General features: G+C 49.7%; 1 protein-coding gene across 1 annotated transcript in view; it reads left to right on the forward strand.

Annotated features, from left to right (window-relative positions):
• The first annotated feature begins 906 nt into the window (after nt 1-906).
• The window catches only part of HS3ST3B1 (heparan sulfate-glucosamine 3-sulfotransferase 3B1), a 40,812-nt gene continuing 23,825 nt past the window's right edge, over nt 907-17,893 (forward strand). The window contains exon 1 of the mRNA XM_045525174.1: nt 907-1,937. Within this exon, the coding sequence (XP_045381130.1) occupies nt 1,384-1,937 (554 nt within the window). The 5' untranslated portion in view covers nt 907-1,383. The remainder of the gene's footprint in view (nt 1,938-17,893) is intronic.

The raw sequence follows: 17,893 nt of genomic DNA on the forward strand, positions 1-17,893 counted from the left end.
CAAACTGTCTCCTAAAAGAAGGCGCATGTTGATTTTAATATTCAGGAAAAAGAAGATAATTTTCTCAAACCTAACGTCTCCAACAAACTCATGTCCAGATGAAACTTCCTACACGCGACACACACACAAGCGCTCTCTCTCGCGCGCGTTTCAGACAGAAAACATTTTAGCAGACTTTATCTCCCTGTTAATATTTCCCTTCCCTCCTTCCAACTCCTCAACCTTTTCCTGGCCTTTTGGGAGGCCGGAGAAGAGTTTTCTTGAGGACGGTTTACACGGATTCCAGTTAACTGGCGGGCCAAGGGACATCAACCCCTAGCAAGGAATAAGAAGGAAAGACAAGGGGGAAAGTTGACAGCGATTTCCAAACATGCTTTCCACTCGAACTTCCCGTGTCTGTCCCGGAAGGGTTCCTCTGTGAGTCCCGGGCTTGGGGTGGGTTGGTTCGGGGGCTGAGAGCACCTCTGGCCCTGCCCTCCCTCCTCCAACCCTTCCCTACTCGGCAACACGTACACACCACGAGCCTGCCTGCGAAATATTTGGATGGGGACTCACATCCCGACATCTGGGCAACTACATCTGGCTCCTGGGGAGAGAGTGCGGAAATGCGCGCGGGTGCAGGAGCGCACCACTCGGTGGGGTAGGACCTCTCTCAGCGCTGGGTCACTGCAGCATTCTTCCCACCATCTGCTCCTGTCACCACCCCTGGTTCCGCCCCTCTGAACCCGCCCCTTGACCCGCAGCCAATAGCGACACCCAACAGCTCTACACCGCCCCGAACCCTTTCCACACCCCCACGTCCCGGGAGCTGGTTGGCTTCGGAGCGCTCGGCGAAGCGCCTGCATTTGCATGGTGCTCGGGGTTCCTGGTAGGTAGAGCAGCCTGTCACTCTGAAGGGCAGGCCCGCCCACTCCACCTCGGTGTCCAGCTCTCTTCCTGCGCAGTTCTCCTCCGCAGCCTCTGCGGGGAAGCGCCGGGGCTGCTCTCAAGGCTCAGTTCTTAGGGCTGCAAGGAGGCAGCCCCGGCTTGCTGCCGTACGCACCATCTAGAGTGGCCGGGGCGCGGGAGTGCACCGTTCTCCTGACCCTGAGAGGGTCGTCGCGCCACAGGAGCAGCCCCGTGGCCAGCAGTTACCGCCGCCCGACTTTCCGTTCCAGTTGCAGCTCCTCCCGGGCAACATGTCAAGAGCCACCGCCGCTACAGCTGCCGCCGCCACCTGGGGAAGAGCAGCAGCAGCAGCAGCGGCGGCCGCGGGCACGCGGGGGCAATAAAGCAAGCCACCCGGGCGTCCAGCGGGCCAGGGAACCCTTTCCGCGCTCACTGCTCCGGCGGGACCTGCGCCATGTGCTGAGCCATGTCCCTGGCCGCGCCCGCGGGCAGCGCATGGGGCAGCGCCTGAGCGGCGGCCGATCTTGCCTCGATGTCCCCGGCAGCCTCCTGCCGCAGCCGCCGCCGTCCCCGCCGCCGGTGAGGAGGAAGCTCGCGCTGCTCTTCGCCATGCTCTGCGTCTGGCTCTACATGTTCCTGTACTCGTGCGCCGGCTCGTGCGCCGCCGCGCCCGGGCTGCTGCTGCTGGGCTCGGGGTCCCGCGCCGCTCACGCCCCGCCAGCCCTGGCCACTGCTCCGGACGGGACGCTCCCCCGGCTGCCGTTCCGGGGGCCGCCCGTCACTCAGCTGGCTGCGGGCAAGGGGATGGCTGAGGGCGCAGAGAGTCAGGAGGAACAGAGTCCTGAGGCGCAGGACTCCCCCAGCCCCATCTCCAGCTTTTTTAGCGGGTCTGGGAGCAAGCAGCTGCCGCAGGCCATCATCATCGGCGTGAAGAAGGGCGGCACGCGGGCGCTGCTGGAGTTCCTGCGCGTGCACCCCGACGTGCGCGCCGTGGGCGCGGAGCCCCACTTCTTCGACCGCAGCTACGACAAGGGCCTCGCCTGGTACCGGTGAGTTTCCCCGCCAGGGGCTGGGGCGCCAGCGGGATCCACACCGTGAGCGAAGGGACACATGGCATAAGATGTGAAAATGACTGGGGTACAGCTTCGGACCACCGGGGCAGGGAGGAGCGGTGTGGGACAGTGGCGCAGCGCATCCCGCCGGGCGCGGTCCGGGGGAGGCCGGCTCTGTCCTCCCCACAACACACAGAAACTTCTCCCGCAGCGCTGGAGCGCTGTCGGCTCTGTGGTCTATGGTGCCCTATAATTAATCAGGCGACCTCGCCGCAGGAAAGCGGGGCAGAGACTAAGATCGCACTCAGCGGAAACGAGCCACCCTCTAACCTTGGCGGTGCCCCATGCGAATCGTATTTTATTGCTCGTTTTTGCGTTTTTCCTCGCAGAGCCCGGGACGCTGGGAGGAGTGTTTTGCGCCTCTCCGGTCGCGGTCTCCTCCCTAAAGCAACTTCTGGAGCCGCTTCTGCTCCCCAGATGGGCGAGGGGGTGGGGGCGGCGGCGTCTCGCCGAGGCCGCAGAGTCTGTTAACTTTCTTTGAAGTCGGCCCTGTTACCGGAACCCGAAGCGGGTCAGACCCGCTTCGCTCGCTAGCCGCCTGGGCTTGGGAGGTGAACTGGGCGGGTGGCGCGGAGCCGGCGCCGGCGGACGGGCGGGCTGTGCGCCCAGCGTGGAGCGGTGCTGGTCCCTGTCGGGCAAAGGCGCGCACTGCAGCGGCGGGAGCGGCGCGCGGCTTTGAAGGCTCCACAGCGCCCCGGGCACTGCCCGCCCGTTCCGCCTCCTCGGCCTGGGCGCTGGGAGAGCCAGAGCAAGGACGCGTGTCTCCGCGGGCCCTTTACGCGTCGGGGCCAAAGAATATTCGGGGCCCACTGACTGAGAAATGAAAGCTCCGAGGTCGCGGCTTGCGTAAATTCTGTTCCCGTGTCGGGTTGCGGGTCAGGTTCCAAAGGGACATTGGCCCCGGGGTTATAATCACGACCTCTGCCCACCGCTTTCCGCAGCTACTGGGCTTTGGAGTGAGCCGTTGGGTTGACCGAGCTTTGGGAGAGGGCCGGTGCGCAGGGTGGTCCAGACTCCGGCCTCCGGAAACCGGTCTCGGACCAGGACCCAGGCACGCCCCCCGCCTTGTCTCTGGCCACGACCCCCACCTCAGCCAGCAAGTCTCCCTAGAGTCCTCGGCACCCCTTGAGGCCCAATTAGCTTCAAAGAGGCTCGGGACTTCGGAAAACAAAGGGGGGAAAGCAAGCTGAACCCCTCTCCCCGTCTCCACCCCACTTTCAGGACCCGGATGGGATGGAGAGTGAAAGGGGGCTGACCCCGCGGATTACAGCCGCTCCCTTCCCAGCCTCGCCCTCCCCTTTCCCCTTTGTCCTTAATGTTTCTATTATCGTCAGCAGTTGCCCAAGTCTCCGGGTTTACACAGCCGTGACAGTCACCCTTCCCACCGTCCGCGGGCCGTGTCCCATTGCCGGGACACTGGTGGTGAAGAATGCAGGCTCTGGAGTCCGACGCCTGGATTCACGTCCTGGGCAGTCGCGTGAGCCTCGGCGCTCTCATCTGTGCAGTGGGAATAATGAGGTTCTTGACCCGGCTGGGAAAAGTGAATGCGCTGGTGCAGTCAGGTGCCTGGCAGGCACGTGGGGGCCTCTCTAATTGTTAACTGTTGTCATCCAGTGTATTGTTACTTCTACCACCACCACTCCCCCTCCTCCTGGGACGGTGATTCCAGGGTGGCAGGCTATAACCAGCGCCCTTCCAGGTGGAACCCGCCAGAGCCCGGAGGCAGCCTGGGGTTTTCTGAGATCAGACACACGTGGGGCCGGGTTGGGAGGAACTGGCAGGAAAAGATCTGAGCCCTTAATGTCAGGCGGTTTAGAAGGTCCTGGGGCAAGCTGTGGAAATCCCCACAGGAAGATTCACACGGTCTCATAGGCGGCTGCCCTCTACCTGCCACGTTCCCTTTGACTGACTCTAAAACGCCGACTAAAGAACGAAGTCTCCCTGGACACCCTCGCCGCGCCAGCAGAGGGGAGCGCCGCGGTGGAGCTTCGGGCGGGACCCGCGCCCGGCGGCTGGGCCTGGGGGCCGCGGGGGCTCCGCCGGGCCGCGGGAGGCGGTAGGGTCATCCTCCTTCCGAGCCATCTCCCGGAACTGAGGAGCTGGACTGCCCGGACCAGGAGGCACAGGGCCCGCGGCGGCGACCCGGCGGCCGCAGGAGCAAACTGCAAATGCCGCGACTGGCCCCAAACGCCGAGTTCCTTCCTAGACTGCCCAGCAGCGCCTGGCGCGGCCGCAGTTAGTGAATTTTTTTAAGGAAAAAAAAATGTTTTAAATGCTTTCTGCTTAATTAACATTTTAATTAATAGAGAATAATTAATGGATGTCTGGGCAAGGGTATAGACTTCACAATTATTTTGAAGGCTGCTTTTTAAACTTGAAACAGACCTGCCGGGAGGAGACGCCTGAGCCCGAGCGCTTACCTAAAATCCGGCTCCCACAACGCACCCTTCGCCCTCGCTGGGTTCCCTCTGCTCGGCCAAGCCCAGCTTCTCGCCAGAGGTGTGTTCATTGCACCTCCGCCCAGTCTGCACAGTCGCCGGCCAATTGGAGAAGAGTATAAGTAATAATTAACAGAGAGAGCTGCAATTCAAAAGCATGGTTAAAACAAGTCCTCAAAACTAGAACATACGAGAGAGGGGAGACATTTGGAAGGGATTTGAGACCAAAAACTGTGAGCATGAATGGTTGAGTCTGAGGATCACATTATCATCTGTTGGAGAACGAGGTCGTGGCTGTGGCTGCCAGTCGTTAATAAGTTTAGTCGGTTGATACACAGCCCTGCTAGTGGCCTAACCAGTAGCCCAGGGCCTGGACCGATTTGCATGACGTCTGGGAATTTGATTGCAGTTCCTTCTACTTGGCATAAGGAGACACCATCAGCCCGATCAGGAGGGGTCATGGAGGGTGACGCTCACCGAGGCGGAGGCGCAGAGCTGACCCCGCCACTGGAGCCTTTTCCCCTCCTTAACCGCTGCAAAAACCAAACGCTCCAGTACCGGCTGTCCATTTGCACTGGAACCCGAGTTTGCTTTAGTCTTGGTTTACCTTTCCAGTTCTTTATCCAGCTCTTTCAGTCAGGCCTCCCAGACCTAGCAGGTGCTGATAAGGACTCCGCTGAGTGGCTCATCAGGCTACCTGGTGCATCTGGCCTTCTGTTCCATGGGTGTGATGGTGTTCGAGAAATATGGCGCTGTGGTCCAGAACTTCACGTATTGTGAAGCACCCACCCTGTACATTTAGGCTTGGAATATTGATTTCAGCTTTGAATAGTCAAAAATTAAATATGTAATTTTTAAAGTTTCTCTGTGATTTGACTTAAATTCTGGTAGATTTTAAAAAATTTTAATGACCTCAGTTTGGAAATGAAGCTAGCCAAATATTGTGTAATTATTGTTGTACAGAAGCCTTAGATTTTATAGTGGCAGAAATTCCTTCCCCACCTTGACTGACTCCCTTTTCCACTTTTGGTTGTACAAAATAAGCTGACACTTCAATACTGTCACCAACATTAAACAAAGTAGTGTCTGTGTGTGTGTGTGTGTGTGTGTGTGTGCGTGCACTTTAATGTTGGTAGCTAACTCTTACTGAATGTTTTCCCTATGTGCCAGGCACTGTTTCAAGTTTTACAGGATTAGCAAATTTAATCCTCATTACAGTTCTATGAAGTAGATACTTTTACAGATGAGGAAACACAGGCACAGAGACGTTAAGCAACTTGCCTAAGATCTCACAGCTGTAAAATGACAAAGCTAATATACCAACTCAGGTAGTTGTGCTCCAGAGATTATTCTGTGCTGTGCTCCCTTGCAAATAAAACATGATATTTGTCATATGTCATGACTCCAAAACTGAGTTTGCTTTGAAAAAGTTTTGACAGTTTTCTGATGTGCCTTCAGTGATCTTGGTGTGGATTATACACTTTGTCATTCACTTTAAAAGAATACCAACTCCAAAACAGGCTATATCTTAAGTTGGTTTATAACTAGAGTGAGGATACTCACACTACCACTGTGAGTGGTGTATTTCTCTGCATAGAACTGTTAGAAAGGAAACATTAAAATGACAAAATTATCCCTCAAGTATAGAGACTGAGAAAACATAGCGTCCCTTCTGATTTATTCTCTGGCATTTGCCCTTTTTAAGGCTGGGAGGTGTGGGAGGACATAGGGTTAACTGACGTGTTCCAGAACTTCTTGGAATTAATTTATTCATTTAAAAAAACAGAGTGCCTCCAAAATAAGACTGAATAATTAACTTGTGCTGATTAAGCAGAAGACAATTATAGCTAACACTTTGAGGAGATTCCTTTAGAATGATATTCTAAAACCCAATAACTTCAAAAATCTCTCTTGAAGGCTAATAGCTGAAAATAGCAATTTTCCTACATTTTTTAATTCAACAGATGCTGAGAAAACAAAATTTCCCTGTATTTTCCTAGTCTCTTTCTAAAAACCTGGTGGCAAAGACTGTTTCTGTCTTCACTGAGGGAAATTTAAGATAAGATCTGATTGAGGATAATCTGTTTTGAAGTAATTGCACTTTCTCAGTCTTGGAGTTTAAACCAAGTATGTAACTCACTTCCAAGCTGCTGGGTGAAGATCAAAAATCTACATTTATATGCAACAATTTGAAATACAAACCATCATGTTACAAAGCTGTCAAGATTTATTAGCAAGACAGTGTAGCATGTGTTGAACTCTGTTTTTAATTAGGCACCTAAATTAGACCATAAAATGGTTGATTAATCTTTTACAAGTTGAGGGGAAAATATAACATAAATTAACCTAATCATAAGTGTTTTCCCAGATGCTCTGAGTTAATAAAATAGTAAATATTTAATAACAAACTATTTGTTTTAGATAAATAAAATGCCAAAATATATGAATTAAATTATACTTATTATCTTCCAAATGATATGCTGTTATTTGAACAGGTCTCTAAAAATTAGGTTCCAGTCCATGTCTTAAAAAATATTTATCAAAATAGAATACTACAATTCAGAATTAAATGCTGGCTAAACTAGATTTTGCTTTTTTAATGGAACCTGGTCATTGAAATTTTATAATTTAATGTAGACTAATATTTCTGGAAGATATTTTCCCAGATGAAGTTATATGGTTTGAAATTTCAAAGTGATTTGTCACAGCTTCTGTGTTTCTAGTTTGGTATTTTATTTTTGTTTGAAGAAAACTTTTTGATATTTTAAAAAGTCAGTATGTCACAAAACTTCATTCCAAATATGCATGCTAATTTACCTTTTTGTTTAAAACATATTGTAGGAACATACGGTTTTCTGGTTGTGTGAAATGACTCTTTGAATCACTAAAATTATAATTAAAAGTTCACCAGGAATTTTAGAAAAACAAACCCACCCTCAGCTATGAATCAGGGAGGTGGCATTTATTTAAAGCTTCAGAACTGAAATACGTGACTCAGACTACTTGCCGACTGGTTTCTATGTCAGTAGTTTTTTGAATACTTTATGTTCTCACTCTATGAACATGGAAATTAAGTTGATTGACAGAAACACAAAATGCTCACTCTAAAGGCAGAGGATAATGAGCATTTCTTTTGCTGTGAATAGAGTTAGTTTCCAAATAGGGCGCTACCTCTTTCATTTAACAGTCGATGATTTCAGATAGTAAAGGAAATTTCAGTCCTAAGCTGTTGGGATAGTCAGGAATCCCAGCAAAATGAATCCCCCAAGTATGCGGCATATTTTCAAGGGTAATGAAAACAATATGCTGCCTATCTCAAATGAAAACATTTACCATGACCAAAAAGAAATGAGATACTGATACCTTTGAAAACTAATTGTGAGTAAAGCATGAAACTTTTTTTATATTTAAAAGATTACCTTCTTAGGGCTCTCATATTTCCCTCAAACTATGCCAAAATCAAACTAACTTCAAATAAAATTGATGTTATTGGATGTTGATTTTTATTTCTGATTCTTCTTGTCAAGAGATTTGGGGAAAAGTTTAGGATGTGAAGAGCAATTAGCATCTTAATAACATGATAATAAATAATTTTTATTGCAGCCAAGAGGCTATGTGTTAAAATACTGCTAATGCTAATAAAATCCACCATTAATTTTCTTTGTACATAGATGAGTGGTATTAATTTCCCTTATACCTATATCTTAAGTTCTTTTAAATACACATTCATACACCTAATGGTGACTTGAAAATATTAAAAATAGCTTAAATTACTAGGTCATTCAAAAAATTTACTTCATTGTGTCATGGATGAAACATGTTTAAATAGCAAAGTTGTACTACAGTCTTTGCCTCCCAAAGAGTGCTGTTTTTTAAAATTATGAGTGCCTATCTGTAGAGATATAGCTGGTTAGAGTACTGCCAGAGAGTAGTTCATATTTTCTGGACATTAAAAAAAAGTACACAACACCACACATTGTTGGTCTAAGATATTTTTCTTCTAAACGTGGCAAATGTGAAAAAATAAGACTCTGGTTTAACATCAAGTTGATTGTATTTCAGCCCAGACTTTTCTTGCCAAGGGGGTCACTGCTTTTAAATACGTTTGACTGGAATGTGAACGATTCCATGTGTGTTCGTCAAGCAACTTGGGGTGTATGATTCAGAATCCGTTTTCTCCCGTCTCTGCTCCACACTGCTTAACACGGTTACACTTGCTTAGAAACCCATGAAATGCTGAAAGATGGTTCTGGGCAATATGAGGTTTGAAGCAGCAAATGGAGAGTGAAAAAAACATTGGGAAGAAAAGTGAGAAGAAACAGATTTTTTTTCCTGGAACACTCTTGATTCAATGAATGGAGTGGGGTGGGTGAGAGGAAAGAACCGCCCCCCTTTTTCTGGTCTAGTGACAGAAGCGTCCAACATGGCCCCAGGGCCCCCCCCACCCCCGACGTTGCCACGTGTCTGTTCCTTTCTGGCAGGCAGAGGAGCGTTCGCGGGGACACCCGGTCCTCAGGGGGGACCAAGGGCGTGGCCAGTGGCCGAGAAAATGGCTCCGAGGCTGGCCGGCCTCGGGATCGGTCAGCACGGTCCCTGTGTCGCATGGGACCACTGCATCTCGCCCGAGGGCCGCTGAGCCCCAGGACAGATGGCGGAGCTTCCCGGTGCTGGGGGCGGGGCCGCAGGCCAGGCTGGGGGCCGCCCCGCCACTGCCGCGCGGGTCCTCGGCCGCGCCACGTGACCAGCCCGCGCTCCAGCCTCACCTGTTGGGCTGAGCCTCTCCGAGCGGCCCGCACTCGCGGTGGGAGGTGCCGGTGGGACCTGTCCCCGCGCTGATTGGCCGGATCGGCTGCCGGGAGACCAATGGTGTCCCGTCTGCGTGAAAGCCCCGCCCAGAGGGGCGGGCAGAGCGGACGCGCCCCGCCCCGCTGGGGCGCCAGACTGTCCCCGGGCTCCGCAGCGCTGCGTTGCCGCCCAGTTAGTCCTGAGCCGCGTTCGCTTTCCCAGCCGAGCTTATCTGCTCATCTATTGTAGTCTCTTCTTTCCTCTTTGCCCTGTCTACACCCTCCTGCACAAATTCTCTTGCTCTCTGGAGCGGAGGTGTCTTTTCTCGGAATGCTCATCTCTGTCAAGCGACGGTCAGACCCACTGATTTCCTGGCGTCCGCGGCTGCCAGGACGTGGGCCTGAGTGGATTCTTTAGGGCCGGAGGAAGACACTTTGTCTTTTTAGGGCTTTATTTTGGGGCGGGGAAGAGGGAGGGGTTGCTGGCAAGGCAGTGAATCAATTGAATCAGTTTCCAACTAGCACGTTTTTCTTTTTCTCCCTCCCTTCCCCCTGCGCCCTTTTCTCTTTGGGGGAGGGAAATAGGTAACCCTCGGCTCACCCACTGCTGTAATAGGTGCCTGTGAGACGATTCAGCAAATTAAGTAGATAACTAAAAAGAGCTTCATTTCCACAATTTGGTCCGTTAAATAACAGGATGAAGAGAGAAGTGGGAAGGAGTTGGATGCAGAAGAGAGGGGGGAACAGAAAAGACCAGTAACTCTTAAGCCCCCTTGGCATTCCTGAATGTCACCTGGACTAAGACCAAGTGGCCCGTTGCTTTCCCCAGCACCTTCCTCCCTACTCCCCACGTCCCCCTCGCTCACACTCCGCCTCATCCTCCCCTCGGGCCCTGTGCCCACAGCCCTGCAGCTGCCTCCGGCCCCCGGCCCGCAGCGTGGGTGGGAAGGAGCCTCATCTCGTGGGCACTGACAATCTCACCCTTCCAGTGCTACCCAAGGTGCACTCAGACTGCAAAAGCCTCCTCCTCTCAGGATTGGCTTCCTCCATGGCACTGAGAAATCTGTCGTGGATTTGAAAGAGGAAACCTTTTTTTCTGGATTTTTAAAGTGGGGAGTAGGTAGATGACCCATATACAAAGGGCAGGAAGCACACATAGGACATTGCTCATTGCTGTGTGAGATGTTGAAGAAAAGCAAGATTTGGTCCATACTTCCATTAAAATATAGTCTCCCTGGAGAGACACACACAGAGCATACAATCAAGAGAACAGTGCTTCCCTCCAGATCACTCCTGGCGCCTTGCATCAGCTGAGCGGCCTCTTCCTGCGCGTCCTGAGCTCTGGGGCTCCACACTCTTCTGTCTGGGTCCAGCCTTTCCTCTTGATGTGCTGTTAGGCTGGTCCCTGGTGCCCTCCTGTCTGATTGTTCCAGAGTCTCCAGGCACTTAGCATATGCTACTGCTGCCAGTTAACACAGATACACAAAGAAGTAAACATCCTGTTCCCACTGAAGAGCTTTTACAGAAGCCCCAAGTGGGTGAGTGGGTGTGGGGGGAAGGTGGGGGAGAGAGAGAGTAAGGTTTGGAAGTGAACATGACTTTGTCATTGATTGGAAATATTTAATGGAGGAAGCCAAAGGCGACCATTTTAAATCTTTTTCTATAGCCAGTGAATAATACATTCTTATAAAATATGTTTACCTAATTATTTCATTTAACTAGCAAGGATTTATTGAACACTTTTCAAAAAATACAGTTTATTTTTTAGAGCAGCTTTAGGTTCACAGCAAAACTGAGTACGGTGCATTAATTTCCCATATACCTTCATTCTTACACATGCACAGCCTCCCCCACCATCAGCATCCCCCTCTAGAGCCATGCATTTATTACAATTAATGAATCTACATTGGCACACCATTATCACCCAGAGCCCATAGTTTACAGGGTTCACTGTTGGTATTATACATTCTCTGGTTTTGGACAAAAGTATACTGACATGTATCCCACATTATAGTGTCATACATGGTAGTTTCAGTGCCTTAAAAATCTTGTTTGCGTGCTTGCTCTTGTCAAGTGCTGTACAGGCAGTACTTGAGGCACTGACGAAGTACCAGAGCCGTGAACTTGAGAAGCCTCTTTTGGTTGCTGGATTGAAACCTACAGGCTCAAAGAGGTCTCCAAGCAATTTAAGCACTGTTTTTTTGTTTGTTTGTTTTATTCATTAGTCTTGCCCAATCACTGATAAATCTAAAAACCATTTTAGGGAGAAGAAGAAGAATGAGATAATATACTGACAATTTTGAAATACGATTTTGCATTTTACTTTTCCAGGAGCTTTCCAAAGAGAGCTAAGGAGGTAAGGAGCCAGAAAGTCAGTGACTGTGTGATTCAATAGGAAAAAAAGAGGTCTCAGCCTCAGTGTGTGCCTCGAGGGGCCAGGCCCTTATTTAATCTTAACAGTGACCCTTCCTGTGTGATTTCCCTTATTTTGCAAAGGAGGAAATGGAAGCTCACAGAGGTTGCCTAAGGTCACACAGCTGTATCTGTAGGTGGGTCTCTTGAACCCAAAGAAGAAGGGAAGCCTCCCTGAGGACCCTTCAAACTCTGCGTAAATACGTTCGATACCTGGCAGAAATTCAACACGATGTTCCTTCTGGACCAGTTTAAGCCATCTCTTCTGTTGTTTTTTCTCCCCGAAGACACAGACCTTTCCACATAAAAGCATCCCCATGATTATATTTTCCCTACCTTTTTCTGTCCCTATACCTACGTTCTCTTTGACTCCCCACACTCATTCCTCAGCTTGGGTCCACTGCTCCAGCATCCTAGACGATGGTGGCAGTCTTTGTCCACGTCATCTGTAGACCAGCCCGACACTTTCATGTCATCCCTGCGGCCCTTGCTCCAACTGTACCATCTGTGCATTTGACTGCCCTTGTCTGACGCAGCCTCCTTCCTTCCCCTCATTTACCGGCCCATCCCTTCTGTCCCACCTGCTGCTCTACGCTGCCTGCCACAGCCACGCCGCTGAGATGTTCAGCTGTCAGGGTCACACTGAAAGCCTCCCCTGCTGACACTGTGGCCTGTTGCTCCCCTGCTGCGTTGTCCAACACCAGGGACACCTTGGTTTGTACCTACCCCAGAAGCTGTGCATGAGAAGGTCTTATCTTAAAGCATACCTGGCCCACCCTGAGTTTATGCCCTTGACCAAGAGCTTGGCCCTTGCTCTGCATCTTACTAGCCCTGCTAGTCACCACCCCTCACTCGTGCCAAGACCTGCTGTATGCATCGTCCCTTCTGCGTGGCATCCTCTTCCTTCAAGCACCGGTTGGTGTAACTCTCCCTCCCTCCACACAGGGAGAAACTTCAGGTACATTGAGGCGCTTATGTGAATAGCACTCTCTTGACCACCTCTCCACATGCCTTGTTTTATATCTTTCCCCAGACTTCCTCCAACATTGCTAAGGGAGCGTATTCTCTCTTTTTGGTATTATTTGAGAGAAATTTCAAACAATCATATTATTGTATCTATAAATTTGGCCTATGGGTTTTTTTGGTCAAATTTTTATTCACTTACATAAAGGAAAGTATACAAGTCATAAGTGTGCTGCCTGATGAATTTTCACAAAGAAAAAAAAACACTTGGTTCTTTCCAACGCACAAGATCAAGAAGCAGCAGTTCAAGAACCCCCAGAGCTACCCTCCTGCCCCCTTCAAGTTACTGTCCCCATTCCAAGGACAACCACTTTCCTATCTTTTCCCACCACTGACTAGTTTTGCTTGCTGTTGAACTTACTATAAATGAAATCCTGGAGTGATTATTCATAGGGTTCTAAAAACGTGAGTTCATCCCTAGCATTGACAGATTGGGAGACTTCACCCTCAAATCCAGATTTCCTACCACTTTCATAAAGGCTCCCACAGTCCTAGGCCTGCCTTTCTCATGGCAACGGGCTGGAGCTGGGGAGGGCTGCGCCTGTGGGCGGGGCGCGTTGCCTGCTTCCACATTCCCCCCTCCTTTGCCACCAGAGTGGGGAGCTGCAAACTGTCCGCTTCTTGCAGGTGTGCACATTTCAGGATTGAATTTCCTCCACCCAGCTCATTGTGGGCATTCTTGTTAGATTTGAGCATGAGCTTTTATCTATTTGATTTCTTTTTCATTTTACACCTTTGAGAGACTGCGTGGAGGTCTGCGTAGCTGGCTGCCGTTTAAAATCAGAATCACCATCAAAAAATCATTTTTAGTGACAAGCTTCTCCTAGTTTTTACTTTTTTAGTCCCTACCTGGCTCTTCTTCCATCTGGTCCCCCAGTTGGCAACTCTTAGGGTCAGCCCTTTGCTACAGGCCCTTTGTGACCTTGAGCAAGTCACCTTCTCTGTCTGGTGTCAGCATCCCCACAAGTACAATAGAAATTGGACCCATCAGCATCTCCTAACCAGTGCTCAGCAGAGGCTGCTGTAGGATCACACGTTTCCCCCAATCTACTGTGGATCTATATGTTGTCCTACTGTGTGTGACCAGCACACAGCTCACTCCACACGCCGCCTGCCATGCACTTAGCAACACACATACTGGTCTGTACCCTGTCACGTGAGCTCAGGCACCATGGCCTTGGGTGCTACAGTAATGTCAAGTTACTTACAATAGTTTTAAACCCTTACTCTCAGGTTTTGCATTTATCTCCTCCAGGACAGTTTGTGGGTATTCAGAAGACCATACTTTGAGTTGCCGTGCCCTAAATTATTTCAGTGAACAGAAAGTTCTGGAAAGATTAATAGGCGATGTATAGAAAAAGTGGTGCCATGTTAGCGTATTGAAGGCCCTGAGAGGAAGTACTGTAGCTAAAAACAAAATAGAAATCTGTTTATAAGTTAAAATAAATAAAATTATGTTGAACCTAGCATGGCCCCTTGAGTACAAAAGCCTCTTTTCATTCGTACCTACCAGTGTCTTGAGAAGCTGTGTTCGTCTGGATGTCACTTTGGGCCGTGTTAGGAGAACAGGTCTCTGAGGTTTCTTGCAGTCCTGAGTCTGACCCTGACCCTGTGCACTCGCTCCCCTCCGCTCCCCTTTACTCCTTGGGACAGGCCGCCCCTTCCTGTTGTTGAGTTAGACTCCCATTTGCCACATTGTCTCAAACCTAATGTGTCTGCATGCTCCCGCCACCCCAGATGATTGGGACAAAAAGCATAAGGAATGAGAAATGCAGTTGCAATAAGTCAAGGACCCTGGATAGAAAGCTGCTGAGGCTGAGGCCAGAGAAAACAGACCGGCTGCTGATTAGGATTTCAAGTTGGGTCTTGCCGAAAGCCTCTTTGCTAGGCTTCCACTTGCTGTTATGCCCTAAGCAGGCTAATTGCAGGTTCAGCTTTCCTCCAAGCAGCTTATGTCTGTTTTCAAAGGTAAGTGCTCTGTGTCGGTGGTGTTTACAGAGCAAGATGTTTGATGGTGCTGGAAAAGGTGAAGGTTTTTTCCACGCTGCCTGGCACGGCCTAGCTCTTGTGGTCTGTGTATGTTTTCTGCTGGCAGCGAGATGATTGGTCACCCAGGATATAATGTGGAGGTTTTCGCTAAATAACACAAGCGCCACGTATAAACATTGGCAGCCTTGAGCTGAAAACAAAGCCAAAACCTTTTTTAAAAAAATGCATTTCCCTTTTTGTGTGGCCGGGGGAACACTTAAAAGTGTTCTATAGTCTCACAGCACCGGAAACAAAGGAAACTTTCAGATTAGGTGACCCTGGGAAAGGAGGAGAGTGCAACCTTTTAACAGAGGCGAAGGGGATTGATTTACCTGTTTGTATAAAACTTAAGTTACAGGAGTATCTGGATTTCCCCTGCAGTAACTCTGAGCTTGCTATAATGGTCTCATTATCTCCTGATACACTTACCATAGAGTCCTCGTATTTGGGGAAATTCTAACACCTGCTTGGGTCACCTCCTCACCTCTACCCTGTGGCCTTGCTCAGGAGGAGGCGTTTGGCAAGGACATTTCACGTGGTCTGCAGGTGAACAGTTTCACACCGAGCGGGATCCTCCATTGCGTGTACTCGGCTAGCTTTTCATTCTTATCACACTTCCCTTCCTATAAAGTTACGTATCTTTTAAAGGGATATTTAATACCCACCTTCTGTTTCTGCAGGGCCTTGTGAAAATCAGGCAATAGCAAGGCACCTTATTGCCAGTTTGTGACCAGAGCATCTAGATGGCACTGCTAATGGAATAATGTGATGTCTGCCATTCAGTCATTCATGATTTTATCCACCAGGCAGTTTCTGAACACCTAGAATGGGTGGAGCAATAAGTATGCACTTGGGAAAGCAAGGCATTAAGCCACTGTCCAAATCCTCAAGGAGCTCACAATCTTGGTCAAGAGGCAGTGGTGAGAGGTGTATATTAATACAAGAAATGTCGTGGGAGCAGAGGGGGTGGGGGGTGGGGCCAAAGAAGATGCCCGAGTTGGGCTTTGAAGCATGGATAGGAGTTCACTGACTGATTGTTCAGAAAGCTGATAAAGGCATTCAGGGAAGGGAAGCTCTGTATGAAAAAAAGCCAGAGAGGCCTGTTAGGGCACTGTAGGTTGGGCAGAGCAGAGATGGTATCAGGGATTGTGGGAGAGAAGTCAGGAAGGCCGGCTCAGAAGTGGAGAGGCTGGAATGTCACCTTAAGGAAAGGCCCTTCATCCACAGGCCAAAGGGAGTTTTTCAAGCCAGCAGAGCCTCCCATACCAACAAAATGTACAAGCTTAACATGAATTGTGCAGTCAAGCTCTTTTCATGTATTTTCAAGAAAAGTGAAACAGTTTGGTATTTCATGGCAGGAAAGCTAGAGAATGCACAGGTGGTTCTCTAAGATGAACCACACTTAGCCCTTCTGGATGATTCAGGTGAGTTCGTGGAACAAGCATCTCTTCCCAATGGTGCTCATAAGAATGGACGGGACATACCTTCTCGTTCCCACTCACTGTCACTGCAGAATCCACACGCTCCTCTCCCTGTTGCCTCCCTGGGTAGCTCAGAGAGCTGTCCCCAAGCGCCTTTTTTCCATGGTTTGCAGTTTTGGGGAAAGAGAGCCATTCTTCTCCACTGCCGGCTCAGCTCCAGAGGCTGGAGCCGGGTCTCCAGCCCGACAGTGGAGAGAAGCGGAGGTCGGCAGTTTGGGCCCTGCCAGCCCCTTCCTCTCCCTTAGCCAGTTCTGCTGAGAGAGGACGCCTGTCATTCCTCGGCAGGGGCGAGGGAAGCCACATGGCCACTGCTCTCTGGCCCAACCAGGCAGGGCCAGGGCCACCCTTTGCCCTCTGTCTCAGAATCCTGACCAGGGTGGGAGAAGCCATGTGTGGTTCTAGATTGCCAGGACATCCAGCGTAACTTAGTCCCCTTCCCAGCTCTCACTGTGGAGGAACTCAGTTAAATTTGGGAACCATTCATGTTAGCATAGAAAAGTGATTGCAAGTACTGATCAGGTCTGGCTTAGAATTGTGTTGCCCTGTCCAGAGTCTTTTATTAATATTTGTTTGGAGGAGACAAAGAGGACAGGCTGAGAAGTGGACTCAGGAGGGTGTAGCCAGGGTGCTCCTGCGTAGGGGCCCCTGCGCTGGCCCTGTCTCCTTCCCATCTGTCCTCTCCTACAGAATGTTCAGTCTGTCACTGCTATTTTTAGGGCTGTGTTTCCTTCCAGTCCCAGCTGGAAACTGAAGTACAGAACAGGCCCGTGACTATTTCGTGTTCTGTAAAAAGAGCATTTGCCAGGCAGCAGATGTACCAGCTTCCTCGAGACTGAAGCTTTCATTGGTTTTGAGGACTTTGATCGAAGCCACCTCATCCTACCCAGATGGTGTCTTTGGGGATGTGGGTTTGGGGGATGGAAGTGTAAGAGCACGTTACTGAGGGTTTGTGGTTGATCAGCCTCCAGATGCGGCGAGTGGACTGTGTGTCCCAGAAGCTCAGGCCGCGGACAGGCAGGGGCACTAGTGGACAGCGGCAGTCTGGGCTGCAGGTAACCATACTCCCCAAGTGATTGCACATTCAAGGTCAGCGTGGGCTCAGGACCCAAACATCGGTCCCTCCATGCATGTGTAACACGTGCCCTCCAGAAAGAGTTTTCCAGCTGCTGGTTGCTTGTCAGTTACATTCTGGTTTGGATTTGGTGCTGTTTAGTCTCAATTATAAAGTCCTTTGTCTTCTCTTGATTATGTGTATGGAGAGGACAGGCACCATGGTGTCCCCTCCCAACCAGAGGAAACTGGCCTCAGGGACGTCTCTGAGGATTATATTCATTTGGAAACTGGTAGTGGGTGCAGGGAAGAGGGGAGGCATCAGGTTGATTTCAGTGAGCTCTTGGTCTCTCTGTATTTGAATGTCCACTGATTTTAGTTTTGTTCCTTGTAGTTGCATGTTGACTTTATTAATTTGTTGAGCATCTACTTCATGCCAGGCTCTGGGATTCAAAGATTTATTCATTTCACAGATATTACTGTGTGCCTATTTTATGAGCACTGTTCCTGCCCTCTGCAGCTCACATCCTAGTAGGGAGGTGGGGAGTAAAGAGATAAACAAAAGGACTAATCAAAATATGGTGTCGCCAAGAGTGCGGGAAGAGAGTTATTGGGGAGAGGGTGAATGGGTGAAAAGTGCTATTTTAGGAAGGATGTTAGGAAGACTGATTTAAAGA

The sequence above is a fragment of the Lemur catta genome, chromosome 15 (genome assembly GCF_020740605.2).
Source record: "Lemur catta isolate mLemCat1 chromosome 15, mLemCat1.pri, whole genome shotgun sequence".
In the NCBI taxonomy this organism is placed as follows: Eukaryota; Metazoa; Chordata; class Mammalia; order Primates; family Lemuridae; genus Lemur; species Lemur catta.